Below are 16,052 nucleotides of genomic sequence, written 5' to 3'. Positions count from 1 at the left end.
CGGCAAAGGAAGCCCAGCTGTGTGTCCAGTTACTGTTTCTAACAAGAATTTGGACCCTCAGAAACCAAAGTGGGTCTCAGAGTGTGGTCCTCGGTCAGGCAGCAGCATCACTGGAGAACTGATTCGCGCAGCAGGCCCCATCTCAGACCCACTGACTGGGAATCTGCATTTTAATCAGATCCCCGGGTGTGTGTGTGTGTGTCTGTGTGTGTGTGGTGTGGCTCTGGTCTAGGTGTCTTGGCCACACCCTTCAGACTCCTTGCTCCTGGTGGTCAGGGATCAGAGCTTTTTGGGATGACTGGGAGTCGGCAAGCCCCCTCTCCTGTCACCCCATCTGAGCAGCCACTGCCAGGAGTGGAAGGAGGGACAGGAGGGAGAAGCAGGGAGGGAGCCCATGAGGCAGGGTCAGCCTTGGTCCCAGGGCCAGTCGCCCCATGGGAGTCTCTTCCTTGGTTTAAGCAGAAGAGGTGGCTCTGTCTCGTAGGCAGCCCCGCTGACTGGCCGAACTCCCAGAAGACCCCTCGTATCAGGGACAGGGATGCAAGTGCCCTTCTCCCCACCTCACCCTCCTCCTACAGGAGGCTGTGCCTCCTTTTCCCAGGTGTCAAATCACCACTGGCTGAAGGGAACATGGCAGCAGAGCAAAAATCGTGTATGACAAGATGGAGAGCAAGGCCTTCACTAAAGAGCTGGCAGGGCACCCCCAGCAGGGCACCCCCTGCCCTGCCCTTCCTCTGCTCCCCTTCCGCACTGTCTTTAGAGAAGCTGCCCCAAGTCATTTCAGTGAAGAACTTATGGGCTGGCTGGTACCATCCTTGGGGGGACCTTTGTCCTGGTGGTGGCACAGCCCCGACCCTTCTATACAAATTGGGGTGTTCTCCCTACAAAACAGCAGTGCACACACATTGAAGGTGGTTAAAAGAAAATGAATTTCATATAAATATTTATTTCAAGAAGTCAGAAAAGGAAGGCTCAAGTGGCTCTTAGGAGCAGATGGATTTTTTTTTTTTTTTTTTTTTTAATACAGAAGCATAAATACTATACACGGGGCAACCAAATACAATGTGTTGCTAGCGCCCCCCGGTGGCCACTCAAAGTGACGCCATCAGAAGAAGGTTTCATCTTCCTGTTACCCACTGGTCAGGCCTGACACGCCAGATTCATCTCCAAGGGGCCAGGAAGATTGGGCTTCAGGCACAGAGGTGGCTCTGACCAGTCCAGGACGTTACTTGGTATTAGGTCAAGTAAAGGGCTCGAGAGGGGGGAGCTGAGGAGCTAAGATGTAAGGCTGGCTGTGGTCACTTCCCCACCTCCTGAGGCCCGGTGAGGCCTGACTGGAGAGGCAGTCCTCACACTCAGCGACAGCAGCTTTAATGTCTCTGTAGGTCGTCAGAGCTTGATGTCGCCAGGCGGCCGCTCTGCCCGGTCCTTCTTCACCTCGTAAGGAAAGACAGCACCAAAGATGTCTTCATGATAGCGCTTCTGGCTCTGTAAGGAGAAACAGGACAAGTGTTGGCTCTGCAGGTCCAGCCGCCCCTCAGTCACCAGGTTCAGCTTGGAACAAGGCCCTGGGGCTGCCCAACTTCTCCATTACATGGACTTCATGAGCCCTGTGCAGACTGACGGTCGTGATGAGATGACGCCCAGTTTGGGCTCCTAGACCAACCCCTGTGAGCGCAAGCATTCCACTTCCTCTTGACAGTGCCCACAGGATGTTCTAGAAAATGTGAGCTTTTTTTTTTTTTTTTTTTTTTTTTTTTTTTTTTTTTTTTTTTTTTTTTTTTTTTTTAATGGGGGTTAAACCCAGGGCCCACTGAATTATATTTTTCAGCCCTTTTATTTTTCATTTCGAGACAGCATCTTTCTGGTTGCCCAGGCTGACCTGGAACTTCCAATCCTCCTGTCGTAGCCCCTGCGGTGCAGGCATGTTCCCCTCTGCGTATGGCTTCCCCCTCCCAGAATGAAGTCATGATACACAGGACTGTGTTAAAAACCCTAAGAAGTCTTATAGTAAAGCAGTGTGTTTACTTTTGGTAAACTGAGCGGGTTCCAAACTATCTGACCTTAGAATACATTTTGGGAAATGCCTGTGATCTCCTTGCCTTTCTTCATATATGAATAACACCTACCCCAGGGCCTTTGTACATGTTCTTCCCTCCAGAAGAACCCAGAACAATATGTAATGGGCTTCCTTATTGTTTCAGATGTCACCTTCCAGGGACATCTTCCCTGGCTGCCTTATTTAAAATAGTACTCCTAAACTCCACCTCAACAGCTTCCCTACTTAATTCTTCTCTGAAGCACTACACATTTTATATGTTTTGCTTTATTTGTCAACCCCACTAGACTATAAAGTCGAGCCAGACAGGAATTTTTGCCTGCTCTGTTTGCTCTATGCCCACCACACAGCGGATACTCAATAAATATGATGAACATGTGACTGTGTCCCAGGGAAAGTACAAAGTGGTGAGCACAGACCTTGGAACCAGAGAGGGACAAGGTGCGAGGTTCACATGCTACTACTGTGGGCCTCCAGGGCCACTCTCTCCTGAAAACTTGGGGGTGACAAGAAGGACAGAAGGAAATGCCACATGAAATCCTTGGCCAGCACCTGGCCCAGTGCAGGCCCTCGACAGATGCTATGGCTGTCAATATTACATAAGTGGGGTCCTTCCTTCGGGGGCTGAGAGCGAGCAGACAGATACCTGGGTGTAAACACGTGTCCACCCCACATGAGGCTGAGAGGGGACACGTTCCCGTCCCTGGTGTTTCTAGCTCTGCTCTGGCTGCAGATGTGGGGAGGGGGGCCGGGGGAGGCGGAGGAGGCTGACAAGGGCACTCCTGCTCCCACCACACAGCCAGGAAAACAGAACATGATGCCATGACTTCTCGGAGCCCTTCCAGCCACCTTGGGCTCTTCCGGGGTCCAGGGCTGTCCCGGATGCTCCTGGTGCTGCCTTCTGTCCTGGCTCTGTGGCCTGGGCCCTGTCATGCACCCTAAGCCCACAGACCAGCTACCGTACCTTGAGCTGGAAGAAGTAGTCCTCAACCTGCTCCTCGTTCAAGTTCAGCTTGGCAGCCAGCAGCTGCTTCAGAACGTCGGCCACGTCCCGGGCCACGAGCACGCTCCCACAGACGTACAAGTGGCCCGGCTCCTCGTGGAGCACACGGAGCACCTCTCCAGCCAGCTGCTGCCGCAGGACGTCTTGAACGTAGACCTGAAAGCAGAAGAGAGGGTGGGTCCGGGCCTGGGCTGCTGGGAGCGAAGCTCACAGCCAGGTCTCATGGGAAGGAGAGGAGGGGTTGCAGGTCCTCCCAATTAAGACCTCGGCTCAGGATGAGTAGGGGCACTGCCAGCCGCCCAAGCCAGGGGTACCCAGATTTTCTGTGAATTCACCACACTTCAAAGAGGCATCCACAGGCTGGGGATTTAGCTCACTGGTGCCACTGCCTGCTGAGTTTGATCCCCGGTACCAGAAAAAAAATGCAAAGAGGTATCTGCCAAGCCAGTTCCCTCACCCAGAGCACTAGGGCCTGCCCATATACACCCCAGAAAAGGAACCTTCCAGTTCAGTGTCCACAGAGCCCAGTCAAGATTCAGTGCAGGGGGACAGATCCCCAGGTTCCTGGTTACACAGAAGGCCCCAGAGACCACCAGGAACTCTGCTCTTGTTCTAAACAAATGCTCAGTGGCCCCAGGGTTGGAGAGATGCCTGCAGGGACAAGTTCATGAGGACCCAACCAAAACTCTATCCCCAGGCCCAGACTCCAGGGGCAAAATGCCCCTGAGGACACCAGGGCCCGTCTGAAGCCTTGCTGGGCCTGAGCAAAAGGCCAGCCTGGGCCACCTTTCCTGGGGCATTCATGTGCTAGGTGGGCTGCCAGGGACACCCAGGGGCTGGGCTCTGGCGATTAACCCACAGTGTGACAGTTCTAACCCTCTGGGGGCCTGTCTCTACTCCTGCAATAGAGGATACGATGCTCTTCACAGCACCACGCTGGAGGGCATGTATCATGTCCGTCTCAGAGCCAAGGAGATGCAGGCTCAGGAGTGAGGGCTCCGGGGAATCCTCACAGCGCATGCTCATGTACCACGCACGGTGCGGCTGCCTTACCTTGGGCTTCCCAGGCAGCCGAGAGTAGGCTGTGTGCACCTCATGCAGCACCCTCTTCTGGGCCATCTCCAGCATCTCCTCCTTATAGATGTGGTCCTCTTCTGGGTGGCGACACCCGAACACCAAGGTCATTCGGCCACCTTGAACCCCTGCAAGAACCACCAGGATGCAGTTGCCAGGATCGCCACCAGAGGGCAAGCGTGGCTCTAGAGGGATCAACATGAATTCTCCCTTGAGCTGGGCAAGTGTGTCCATGTCTGGGGTTCTCCCCATTTCACAGATGAGGAAACCAGAACGCTGGGGCCCAGGGCATTCAGATCCCTTTCCCATAGTCGTATTACTGAAAGTGAAGACACAGGATTCCACCCAGCTCATCACAGGTCAAAAGTGGAACTTTTCCTATTATCTCCTGGGAAGAAATGCCCAGCCCACCTGAAACCCTCATCCCACCCAGGAACCTTCACATCAGCCTTATATTCTCCTCTTTTGTCCTACTTTATCTTTTTTTTTTTTTTTGCAGTGTGAGTTATGCCAATTGGAAAGCAACAGAGATAATTATCAAGCTCCTTCATTCAGTAATACCATTCCTGTTCCAACACGTGGCTCTTTTTTGTTGATCACTCTGTTTTTTATTTTATTTTTGCCTTTTGAGACATCACACCTGTACATATTTATGGAGTGCCGTGTGACATTTCCGTGCGTATGTACAATGCATAAGGACTAAGCCAGGGTAATCAGTATCTCCCCTTCTCACCGCAAGCTGTACCTTTGTGCTTGGAGTTGTGGAGCTGCTGCCGCCAGAAACTTCGGAAGGGGGCGATGCCCGTGCCGGGCCCAATGAGGATGCAAGGGTGGGAGGGGTCCTTGGGGAGCTGGAAGCTGCTGACCCTGAAGGGGACAGGAGAGAGGCCCCGGTCCTCAGACGCCCTGGGCCACACACAGGATGCGGGTAGGGGAGATGGGCCCGGGATGGCGTGGTCTTGTGGGGTGGAGGAGAACGAGCAGCTCAAGGCTGAGCTCTGGGTCCTGTGGGTGGTGTCACCTGCCCTGCCCAGGTGCACCACCTCCCCACACCGCGCCCCACCACTGCAGCTGTCCCTATCCCTGCTAGAGACCAGGCCACACGCTGCGGCCAGGGGACCCAGCACCTTTGTGACGGGCCAGGGACCCAGAGGGCACTGAGCCCAGAACCCTTCCTTTCCCCCTGGAACCTCCAAGCCAGTGGTCCTCAGGAGTGGAGAGGGTGCTTACCTCCGCATGAAGCAGGGCACTGGGTCCTGGGGCTTCAGGCTGCTGAGCCACGTGCTGCACACGCCATGGTGCAGGGGACCCCGGCCATCTGCAAGGACAGCACAGACCTGAGCAACATGTGGCCATGCCGGCTGCTCCTCTGCCACCAGTGATCCCGCTGACTGCCCTGTCAGGCCCTCTCCAGGATGAATGAGGGGCTGCATGTGCCCTGGCTCGCAGGTCTACTCTTGGCATGCCCAGAGCCAGGAGGCTGAAAGGGAACGCCTCGTCTCAGAGAGGGAAAGTGAGTCAAACAAGGTCACTCGGGCAGTGGGGAGTCAGGCTCCCTGGCTCTCACTCTACTGATTCTTTCAGGAGTTCCTCCAGGTGCCTCCCAGGCCCCCGGCTCTGATGAGCGTCCTCACAAAGGTGGCCCTTCCTGGCAGGAGTGCTGGGGGGAGAAGGGCTCCCCCGACACTCCAGCTGCTCTGACTTCTCCATCTTCCCAGCAGCCCCTCCTGGGCTGGTGGAAACCCTGGCTTCCTCAGACACATTCCCTTCACCACGGCCCAACATGTACAGGAGGCCTCCTGTGACTTGAGAAGCCCCGTGGGCTTTGCTCTGCACAGACTCCGGCTCTCTCAGGACAGGGCATGCCTTCCTCTTTCCCTGGTCCCAAGGCCACACTAGGACTGTGCGGGAGTTCTCTAGTGAGAGGTCAGAGGATGCGGAGGCACGGCCAGCTCCCAGCTTCACCAACCCAGACAATGCTCAGAGGCCAGGCCAGGGCAGGGGCCCCGCTTCGGACACTTGGACAAAAGACCGGACCTCTAAGTCTATGGTGCTTCTAGCCACTTACATAGCGATAATCACCTAGTTATTTCTATGCCTCTCTTCATCGGCCCACTGGAAGCCCCAGGAGGGCAGGGGCTGCTTTATACCCTCCACAGTGCCCAGCACAGACCCAAGCCACCGGCACGCAGGTGGAGCGAGCAAGGGACTCTCGGTGTGGAACACCCTGCCTGCGGGCTGGACATCAGAGGACTAAGCCAGGCTCCTCTAAGTGTTGGGAGCTTTCCACAGGGATCTCATTAAATTGTTCCAAACACAGGAGGCCAGGAGTGTGGTTGGAAACTTGGAATCAGCAGCTAAGCCCCATGGGTTTGTACCTCAGTTTTCCTAACTGTGACTTTGAACAAGTGGCTTAACCTCTCTGTGCCTGCATGTCCCTCCCCAGTAAAAGGCACACAGAGCCCATCTCACACGGTTGGCCTAGCACCCGCTTTGCCGTACTCTCTCCTGCCCACCTCCTAGTGTTACTCAGCTCCGTGGGGTATGTCAGTCACCGCTCCCGTGTGACGGACGAGGCCCAGGGATGTGGGACAGCTGCCCTGCAGTAATGGAGCTGGACCGTTCCAGAGCCTCTGCCCCGCCTCACCTTGGGTGCGGTAGGCAACCACAGCCACCGTGAGGTGCACCTCGGCAGGAGTGTGGTCCAGACAGGAGCTGATGGAGTAGTAGCGGGGCTTCAGAATGGGAAGCTGGGAGAGCAGGAAGGCCGCAGGCACCCGCAGCGACGGGAACTCCTCCAGCACCTCCAGAAACGTGGGGCTGCCAGTGAACTTCCATTTGTTGTACTCTGAGGGCTGAAAGCCAAGGGCGGCGTGAGGACTCAGGGTGCCTGCATGGCGGGGGAGGCAGAGACAACCCAGTGTCCACTGGCTCAGAAAACGGACGCGGCGGGCGCTGTCCAGGGTACTGAGGCTGCCAAGCTGGAGAGGGAGGAGCGGACTTTGGGCCTGATGGGCCTGCTGTGGGTGCCTCAAACAGGATCAACTCTACCATAATCGAATGTGAGGCACAGCTTTGGAACCAGTCGGATCCGAGCTCCGGTCTTGGCTGGATGTCCTTCGCGGCTGTGCAATCCTGTCCTGACTACTGAACTGGTGAAGCCAGGATAGCATCGCCTCCCACGTGGGGTTGTTATGAGAATTAAATGAGGAAACGTGTGTCAAGTTAGTACAGTGCTGCCACGAAATAACAGTAGTGAGATGGCTGGGGATGGAGATGCCTAGTGGTAATGATGATGGCTCTAATGATGGTCAATGCCTTGTGCAAAGACATGGGCCAGAAAGCTGCAGGTGGCTTAATGCATTCTCATTAAATGATTAATCTCACTATCCATCTGTCGCCGCATCCATTTATCCATTCACCCACACCATCTGTCTTCCAGTGCCGCTCTGTCTAGCACTCAGGAAGACAAACACAGACAAGACCTGGTAGGCCCCCCTTTCTAGCTAACCTCTAAGGATGTATACTTCGGCTGTGCCCTGTTGACACTCAGAAAAATTCTGTTCACTCAACACAGTTCTGCCCTCGAGAACGGGGCAGCAGCTGGTGCCTGGTTCCCAAAGTCTTCCTTTCAGATCCTCTCAGAGGTTAAAACTGACCTCTGGGCTCTGGCTCCTCTCACTCTGTGAACTGCCCCTGCCTCACCCACCAGCCTGGACTCTCACCTGGCTCAACGTCTCCAGCCTCTGTCTCTCAGCCTGTTTCGTGGCCAGCCGGGCCAACTTCTGGAGCTGCAGCTGGGTTGGGGGGGTGGTGATATCCAGGAAGTAGGTGAGGGCCTGGCTAAGTGAGCAGGGCGGCAGCCTCTTGTCCTTGACCCAGTAGCTCCCTGCACAGGGAGGGAAGGAGTCAGGATGGAATGAAGGAAAAGCTTTGGGCTTCTCAGAGGCTGATGGGGCCTCAAGGGAAGATTGTTCTTCTCTTCCTGGGGTAAGGGAGAGGAGACACTGAGGTCCCGGCTCCAAGGAAAGCAAAAGGCAGGAACAACAGCACTTCGGTGGGCAACCAAGCAGACACGAGCCTGACAACCTAACCGTGTCCCTCTCTGGCAAGCAAGACACTGCAGATGAACTACAGACTCCTAATGACTAAGTCCACTGAAGACTTTTATACACCCTAGGGCCAGTTGTCCACTTAGAGAAAAGCCTGGGACGACAATCCCTTGTGGGGCTGTTCCAGGAGTTGTCAGGGGAGCAGATCAGCCCAAAGTGGGGCAGCAGCCTCAAGCAGTCTCAAGAGGCAACAAGCAGGGCAGTCACAGCATGGACCTTGGGGCCAGAAGACCTGGGCTCAAGCTCTGGGTCCACATATCCTGCCGGGTGACTGAACCCTGTGGCCTTCGCTCCTTCCCTGAGAAATGGCTATGATGATACAGCCTATGTGAGCACCTAAAGTGTGTGAAGAGTTGGTGCGGTGCCCGGTACGTGGGTGCTCAATCAGTGCTGGGTAAGGGTATTATTATTACGTTATTGCATCTGGACCAAAAGCCTGATGAACCTTATCTGTGTCCCTATAGTCACGAGGACACCTCTCTAACTTTCCCAAGTTTCAGGCTCTCTCATGTTCTCCTGATTTTGTGGGGAGCATTGCCAGGCTTTGCTTCTCTGACTCCCACCTTCCCATCTTGGCCTCTATTTAGGAGACACAGTCATCAGCAGTGTCACTGTCCCTGAGGAAACTATGGCCAAGGGGCTGTTCCCATGGCTTGGGATGGGGAAGTTGGATCAGGGCAGTACGGGCCCAGCCCTCGGTAGGACGAGGCATGGCAAGGGGTGCCAGCCCTGTGGCTGCACTCCTGTGCCACAGGCTCACCGCTGTCATCCAGGGCCTCAAGGCGCACAGTGTGGTGGGGTCCCAGGCTGTCCACCACCCGCTCCAAAATGCCTCGGACCAGGGCTGGCTGGTTGCAAGGGAAAACCCCAAGGTGGTCCCCGGGCAGGTAGGCCAGGCCTCGGCTGTCCTCGCAGGAGAGTTCCACCAGGAGGGTGGTGCGGCTGCGGAAGGAAGAAGCCCTTGGTGACCACCAGGATTTCCTCCAAGCTTCTGGATGGACGGACCACCTTCCCCAGGAAATGTGCCCTCCTGTCATCTTCCTGGCCGGTTCCTTGAGCGTGGGTCACCAGCCTGAGCTGGGGATAAGGCATGTCCTCAAGTGAGGACACTCAGCCCTGCAGCTTCCCCTCAGGGAGAAGGTGGGCCACATCCCTACCCGGTAGCCCTCTGAGCCACCGAGGGCCTGGCCCTGGACTGTGTGAAGAAAGCATCACACTCAGAAATACATGGACATTGGAAAAACCTTTCCTTGTCTCCGGTGCAAGTCCTGTTCTTATTTGGACAAAGGCCAGTTTCTCTAGCAAATGGAGAGAGCACAACACAGATAAATAAAACCTCTAGATGATCCACAGCATTTGCCTCCCTGGCTGGGAAATGTCCTTCCCTGCCAAAGCTTTTCGTGAAAGCTCTTAAGACTCAATTGCTCCAAGTCTCCTTGGCCTCTCCTTTCAATGAGAATTCTCCACGGAGTAGAGCAGAAGCGAAGCAGATGCCAGTTTCTGAGCTGGACAACCGGAGGGTCAAGTGGGACCTCACAGGGGCCGTGGGGCCGCAGATGAGCGAGTCCTACGGGCGCATCATTGCGAATCGGGATACTTCTGTCCCTGCAAGACTGACTTGCCCTGGTCTTTTCGTTCATTACAATAAAATCTTGGATTTGTTAAAAATCAGTCCTTGGTGATGCACTTTCTCAGAGCTCTGCACTCCAGCTCACCTGGATTTTGGACTCTGAAGATTCTGCTGAGACTTGAGCCGCAAAGTGAACACATCCTTGGCATGCATCCTACTGAGGGCTGTGGAGACAGAGACAGGGAGATGGCAAGGGGGCCCTGAGCACCAGTAGGGGAGCCCCACATGTCTGAGTCCATTATTCCTGCATACTCTCCATGGGTGCCCCGCTGTCATGGTTGCTGGTTGGGGTTTTCTTTTCCTTCCTTTTTCCCCCGTTTCTGAATCATAAATAAAGAATCTTGGTCCAGAGCTTGGTGTACTGGTGCCTGCCTGAAATCCCAGCACTCGGGAGGCTGAGGCAAGAAGATCAAAAGTTCAAGGCCAGCCTGGGCTACATGAAGAGTTGAGCTATATAATGAAACTCTATCTCCGGAAAGAAAAACAAAAAAGAGCTCTGGCCTGATGGAAGATGATTGCGCTACTGCTAGGTGTCAGGAAATAGATGCCAGAGTAGAGAAAGGCCCAGAACGGCTAGGGATCCACAGGCGAGCACACTTAAAGCTGAGCATGTCCTACATGTGCAGAAACCCGCAGGGCTTCTGTCCTCAGGGAATAGGGCACAGCATGGGTGTCGGTGCAGCGCTGAGTCACCGACTGCAGCCTGCAGCTGCTTCTGTGAAGCCTCTTCATAACACCTGGCTGCCTTCAGGAGGCTGGGCCCAGATCCCAATTTGGCCATGCACTACAGCCCTCTTTCCTTCCTTGAACTTCAATTTCCCCATCTCTCTTACAGGCTGAGAGGCTGGGGTCAGCCCACATAGGCAAAGAGCCCGGCACGGTCCCTGGAGCAGTCAGCCCTCTGCTGGCACTGGCTCCCTCCTCCCTGCACCCCAACCCAGCCTCCGTGAACTGGCCTCCCTCAGAGCCAGAGTCTTATTTCCAACAGGCCCTGCAATGCATCGAGACAGAGAGGTGCCAGCAGCACGTGCCCCTCTCCAGCCAGTTGCCTCTGTTCACAGGGCCCTGATGCTCCTCTTGACTGTGAGCTCGTGGCTCAGAGACGCAAACCCAGGCAGACAGAAGGGCAAACGGAGAAGTGGGTACCTTTGTTGAGATCCAAAGGTTGCAAGTCCTGCACCAGCCTGTAGTGGTGCGGCTCCCAGGTCACAGTGGATGTGTAGAGCTTGGGGATCTGGATGTGATGTTTGCCTCGAACATCAAAAGCCACACAGGCTGCCTGGAGGATGCAGGGGCTGGTGTTCAGGGCCTCTTCATCATCACCACTAAACTCACCAACTTCAGACCCCGGCCCTGAACAACCGTAGGGCTGGGTGCTTTGTGGATGCCCAAGCATGCGGTGATGGGGCCGGTGCCCAAGCTCAGCACGTGGCACATACTGCTATTATGAATACGGATACTGACAACAACTTATTTTACCTTCTCACCCACATGGCAAGGGAGGTGTGACTGCTCTCCTCTCCTGATACAGAATAAGACAGAGGAAGCCCCAGTTTTGGAACCATGTTCACTGGACTCAAGTTGCTGCCCCTGTCACTGAGCAAAATGCTTTGCTTCCGTCCTGAATTCCTGAGTTAGCAAGGTTGAGACCCAGGCAACACACTGATGCAAAGTGCTCAGCTGTGTGGTCCCCGTCCCCAGCTCTCCATGGCTGCGAGGCCAGTGAGACATGGTGGTAAGAGGTGACTGATACCAGTGGGAAAAAATCTTGAGCCACAACATTGAGCCAGGGCAGGGAGGTGTCTCTGCGGCCTTCTCCCACTGAAGTGACTATGTGTATTGGGGAGAGCAGTTTTGATCTGAGCCTTCAGGCCTACAGCCCTGGCCTGCACCTGGGATGGTACCCACAGACCTGGGCAGAGGTCACGCTGGCACAGACATCCTGGGCATGAGTACACCCCATCATCTGTGCTATGGGCCACTCTGGCTGGAAACTGACCTTGAAGGTTTGCACGGCCCAGGTGCGGAAGGCACCCTCCTGCCCTCCGAGCTCGTCCCCTTCCCCCACTGGGGTGAGCTGAGAGGCTCCCAGCTGGGACAACTTCAGGTCAACGTCATGAGCAAAGGCACAGAAGCGAGGGTACATGCTGGAGCCAAGGCCGAACACAGCATACCTATGGAGGAGGGCACACACAGAGACTCGCAGCTAGCCAGCCTCACACCACCCCACACCTGCCGGGCCACACCCCGGTCCTCCTTGGCCCCCAGCCCTCGCCACCACCAACCCCCATGACTAATGCGGCTAGGAGAGGGGCTTGGGCTCCTGTGGCTCAATTCTCAATACATGCAGGGGATAAGCCTCTGCCCGGGCCCCTCTTCTGTGCCTGGATATCTTCGAGAGTCCTGTACAGCAGATCCCACCCCCACGCCCAGATTCAGCGGCGGGTGTGTGTGGAGGGCAGCGGGGGCTACCTGAAGGTGTTGGTGAGCTTTTTCAGCATGAAGAGGGATTTCTTCAGTGTCTAAAAAGAGAAGGAGTCACAGAGTTCTCAGGCCAGGATTTATAAATGCACTTCTTCCTCCTTCCCGGTGGCCCATTTAAACACTGGCCACATCCAGTTTGAGCAGCCTCAGGTCTGCAGCGAGGGCTGGTTTACAGGTGGTGCCACATGGCCGGGGCTCAGCCGATGAGTTCAGCTGGTCTCTCAAGCCAGCTGAACCCGAGGAACCCATGGGGTTCTTCTCCTCAGGGGGCCCTTACCAGCCTGGCCTCCCACCTTTCCAGCCCTGGGAGAGCCAGGCCTGTCTTATAGCAAAGCTCCCCCAAAGTATCTCCTGTTTGGAACCTGCTAAGAACAAGAATTGGTCTCCTATTGTCTAGAATAACCCTGATTTTCTAAGAACCCAAGATAGCTTTCAGTGCTACACAATCCAGCAGAGATAGCACCAAGTCGTACTGTGGGAAACTACTCTCCTTTTGGTCATTTGTTTTTTGGTTATTTCCCTTTTTATTACATTATCATCCTTCTGAGCTCAAGAGAGGTCGTCTCAGTTCGGTGCTAACGGAGTCTCAGCACTTCTCCTGTACTTGCCTGTTAATCTTTTTTAAAAGCCAGCTAGAGCAGATAGATGCAATGGCTAAAATCCAATAGCTTCATTTGGAGTTCACTAAATTTACTTTTTTGCTGGCTTTCCCTGTATGAGAGTGATACAAGTGGTCTTGAAATTTTTTTTTTCTATTTAAAAAAGGGAGATCAATTCCCAGAAATAGATTGTGTCACAGAAAAGGTGACACAGGTTAGAGCCAGTGTGACCTGTGCTCGCTGCCCTAAATGCCCTCTTGAAGTCACACTGAATCCCTGCGCCCTCCCAGGCCCCTGCAGCCAGTCCTCGCCCGGCACTTGCCTCCCCGTTGCCAGGGCAGTCTCCGTTCCCGAAAGTGCTGGTCACCACCAACAGCAGCCGCTCCTCCTCCAACCTGCCCAGCCTATATTCGTCCATGCGGAGAACCTGGGGGTGACAGCGAGGTGTCTGTCAGCTCCTGCCTGGGGCCTCCACACCTGGCCCAGACACCCACCCAGCTGACCGGGTACCTTGGGGTTGAAGGCGCGGCTGAACAAGGCCCCCAGGTCCTGGGCCAGCGCTTCTGATTTTCCCGTCTCCGTGGCAAAGAGGATTGTGACTCTGACTCGGGATGCCATCATCTTGCGCATCAGCACCGAGGCAAAGAGCACAGCTCTGTGGGGACAGAGACAGATCCTGTGTGCTGTGAGCTTCCAGAGAGACTCAGCGGGGCCGGGAGAACGGAAGGCGGACAACATCTGAAGTGGGCGGGGTGAGGAAAACGCAACCTACACTCCTCCATAGCTGTCCGCCCTGAGCGGTGGCCCTCATCCTGTCCGCACCCTTGGGAAAAGGGAGGAGGAGGAGGAGGAGGAGTGGGACAGTAGCTGCAGGTGGCCTAGGAATTGGGATCTAGAGCTCTGGGAGCCAAAGTCCACAAAGGAGATTTTGTCTCTGGGTTCTCTGCCCACACGGCCCGTGGATGGAGGCTGAGGGGAAGGAAGGGTCATGGTGAGGACAGCAGTGCCGGCCACTCCACTTACCTCCCCAGGACCCTGAACGGGATCTCTCGTCTCCTGGGTCTCCGCTTCTCATCCTGCCACACGTGGGTCTTCCAGGCGTCCACCTACAGCACAGGAGACGTGATGCACCACGCACCTCGTGGGGGCCCCACAAGAGAGGGCCCAGAGCTGCATCTCACTGCCGGGGCCCGACCCCCCACGGCCTGGTAGGCACTTGCCCCTTGCTCCTATTCGCCCTCCTGGTAGCAAGAGGCCGGCTTCTCTCTTGCTTTTAGTCCCTTATCACCAGGCAGACTGCGTAACATACGGTCTTCACCGGGACACCTTTGAGAGGCCGGTGCCACAACAGGCATAAGCTGTCGTGGGTACAACAAGGGCCATCACCACCGGACCCCCTGCCTGGACAGCGAGGAAGCCCTTGCCAGATCTAACACAAGTCCTCTCTGAGAAAATGTGAACTGTTACACAGCAGCTCACGTGGCAAGGGGCACATTCTCCTGCCACGGAGTTCATGGCCATCCTTTTTAGAGATGAGAAAACCAGTGCTCAGAGAGGTGACCCCATCCACATGGTACAGTCAGTAAACTGTAGAACCAGCAGCTTCAGATACACCATTATTCCAAGGGACAGTTTGCCAGGTCTCCCAGGAAGTGGTGTATGGACAGACAACAGGCCACAAAAGGCACACTGAGAGGCACTTCCTTCAGTCCCTCTCCACGGAAGGGGACAGGACTGTTTGGCCTCCTTGAAGGGAGCCTGAAAAGCACGAACAATATGCCCCTGTGTCCCCAGATTCCTCCTGTCTGCCCGCATAGGGGACATCTGCACACACACAGTCTCCATACCCGAGCTCCACAAGGGAGAGGGTAGGACGGGCCTCCCTTACCTGATAGTAGTAGAATGGGGACAGGATGTAGTTCAGCATCTCCTGGTGAAACACGGGGGTGATGCTCCCTGAAATCGGAGGGACCAGCCAAACCCAGTCAGCCGGGCAGCCCCCACGGGTCCGGTACTCGTTCTGCATGTGCTTCATGAAGGACTCTGCCGCAGAGTGGTGGTCCATGATGGTCACGTTCTGCTTCTAAATCAGAGGAAGGCAAGGGAGGAGTCGACACGGGGTGGGGTCAGCTGGCTGCGGAAATGCTTCCGAGGGAGCAAGGGAAGACTGGCCGTCTGCAAAGGATCAGTGACACCGCCTGGCCCATTCTCACCTGCTGAAACTATGTGCCCAAATAGAGGCACATTCCAGGGCCCAGGACATCATCGCAGCCACAGCGAGCCCAGATCCCATGTGGCCTCTGCCGGAGCCCCTGGGGGCGGTGTCCGGCTTCTCCCGCCCACCAATCTCCCCACGCTCCTAGTGAACAGCTCTACCTGGATGTGAATAGCTCAAACCGCAGCACTGTTTTGCAGGTAAAGCCACCCAGCCACGTGTTGGTGGGGAGTTCCAGGCAAAGAGGGAATGAGAAGCACCGCAGAGAGGGCGGAAGCACTGAGGTCATTCTTATGCAGGGGAAACAGATCACCCAAATCCTAAAATTAGAGGCCATGGGGTCTGGGCCCATCCAGAACGATATAAGGAAAGCAGCCGTGACTCCAAATGCCTGGGGCATCCCATTCAATCAGAGACATTTGTAGCACAGTAGTCCAAACTCTGGCCTCTCACTGGCCACGTGACCTCAAGCTATTAGTTCCTTAACCTTGCTGGGCCTCAGTTCCCTCACCTGTAAAATTGGAGTGTTAGCTCTTCCTACATTATGACGTTATTGAAAGGACGCAGGAGGTTGGTATAAGCAAAGCATTGTAAGTGCTCGATAAATATTAGCTGCTATTACTATTTCATCTGCTGGGCATTGCACAAGGCCCTGGCATAACAAGGGGAAAGACAGCGCCTTCTCTGCATTAGATTATTGTCTATCAGGGGAAGTGGAAGGGATCAGGCCTTGTCACGAGGCCCGGATGGAGACAAGCAGGTGCAGCTGAAGAAGGGTAGAGAGGGGGAACCTCCAGGGCACTCCTGGAGGAGGAGGCTGTATGAGTCAAGGCTGGAGAAGACCAGAGCAGTCAGTTGATGTTGGGCCTGTAAGTC

The 16,052-nt window shown here is 55.3% G+C and overlaps 1 protein-coding gene across 3 annotated transcripts in view; it reads right to left on the bottom strand.

Moving 5' to 3' along the window:
• Window positions 1-917: 917 nt before the first annotated feature.
• The window catches only part of Nos2 (nitric oxide synthase 2), a 31,260-nt gene continuing 16,125 nt past the window's right edge, over window positions 918-16,052 (bottom strand). For all 3 annotated transcript variants that reach the window (XM_010642342.1, XM_033762885.1, XM_033762886.1), the window contains exons 11-26: window positions 14,850-15,044; window positions 13,985-14,067; window positions 13,472-13,616; window positions 13,284-13,388; window positions 12,351-12,400; window positions 11,878-12,052; window positions 11,025-11,157; window positions 9,964-10,042; window positions 9,009-9,190; window positions 7,862-8,025; window positions 6,784-6,991; window positions 5,367-5,454; window positions 4,882-5,003; window positions 4,116-4,264; window positions 3,024-3,218; window positions 918-1,488 (exon numbers count right to left, since the gene is read on the bottom strand). In XM_010642342.1, the coding sequence (XP_010640644.1) occupies window positions 1,390-1,488; window positions 3,024-3,218; window positions 4,116-4,264; window positions 4,882-5,003; window positions 5,367-5,454; window positions 6,784-6,991; window positions 7,862-8,025; window positions 9,009-9,190; window positions 9,964-10,042; window positions 11,025-11,157; window positions 11,878-12,052; window positions 12,351-12,400; window positions 13,284-13,388; window positions 13,472-13,616; window positions 13,985-14,067; window positions 14,850-15,044 (2,172 nt within the window). In that variant the 3' untranslated portion in view covers window positions 918-1,389. The remainder of the gene's footprint in view (window positions 1,489-3,023; window positions 3,219-4,115; window positions 4,265-4,881; window positions 5,004-5,366; window positions 5,455-6,783; window positions 6,992-7,861; window positions 8,026-9,008; window positions 9,191-9,963; window positions 10,043-11,024; window positions 11,158-11,877; window positions 12,053-12,350; window positions 12,401-13,283; window positions 13,389-13,471; window positions 13,617-13,984; window positions 14,068-14,849; window positions 15,045-16,052) is intronic.

Source organism: Fukomys damarensis, unplaced genomic scaffold (assembly GCF_012274545.1).
Source record: "Fukomys damarensis isolate Sample0158 unplaced genomic scaffold, DMR_v1.0_HiC HiC_scaffold_13, whole genome shotgun sequence".
Lineage (NCBI taxonomy): Eukaryota > Metazoa > Chordata > Mammalia > Rodentia > Bathyergidae > Fukomys > Fukomys damarensis.
This window is presented reverse-complemented; position numbering and strand designations above follow the sequence as displayed.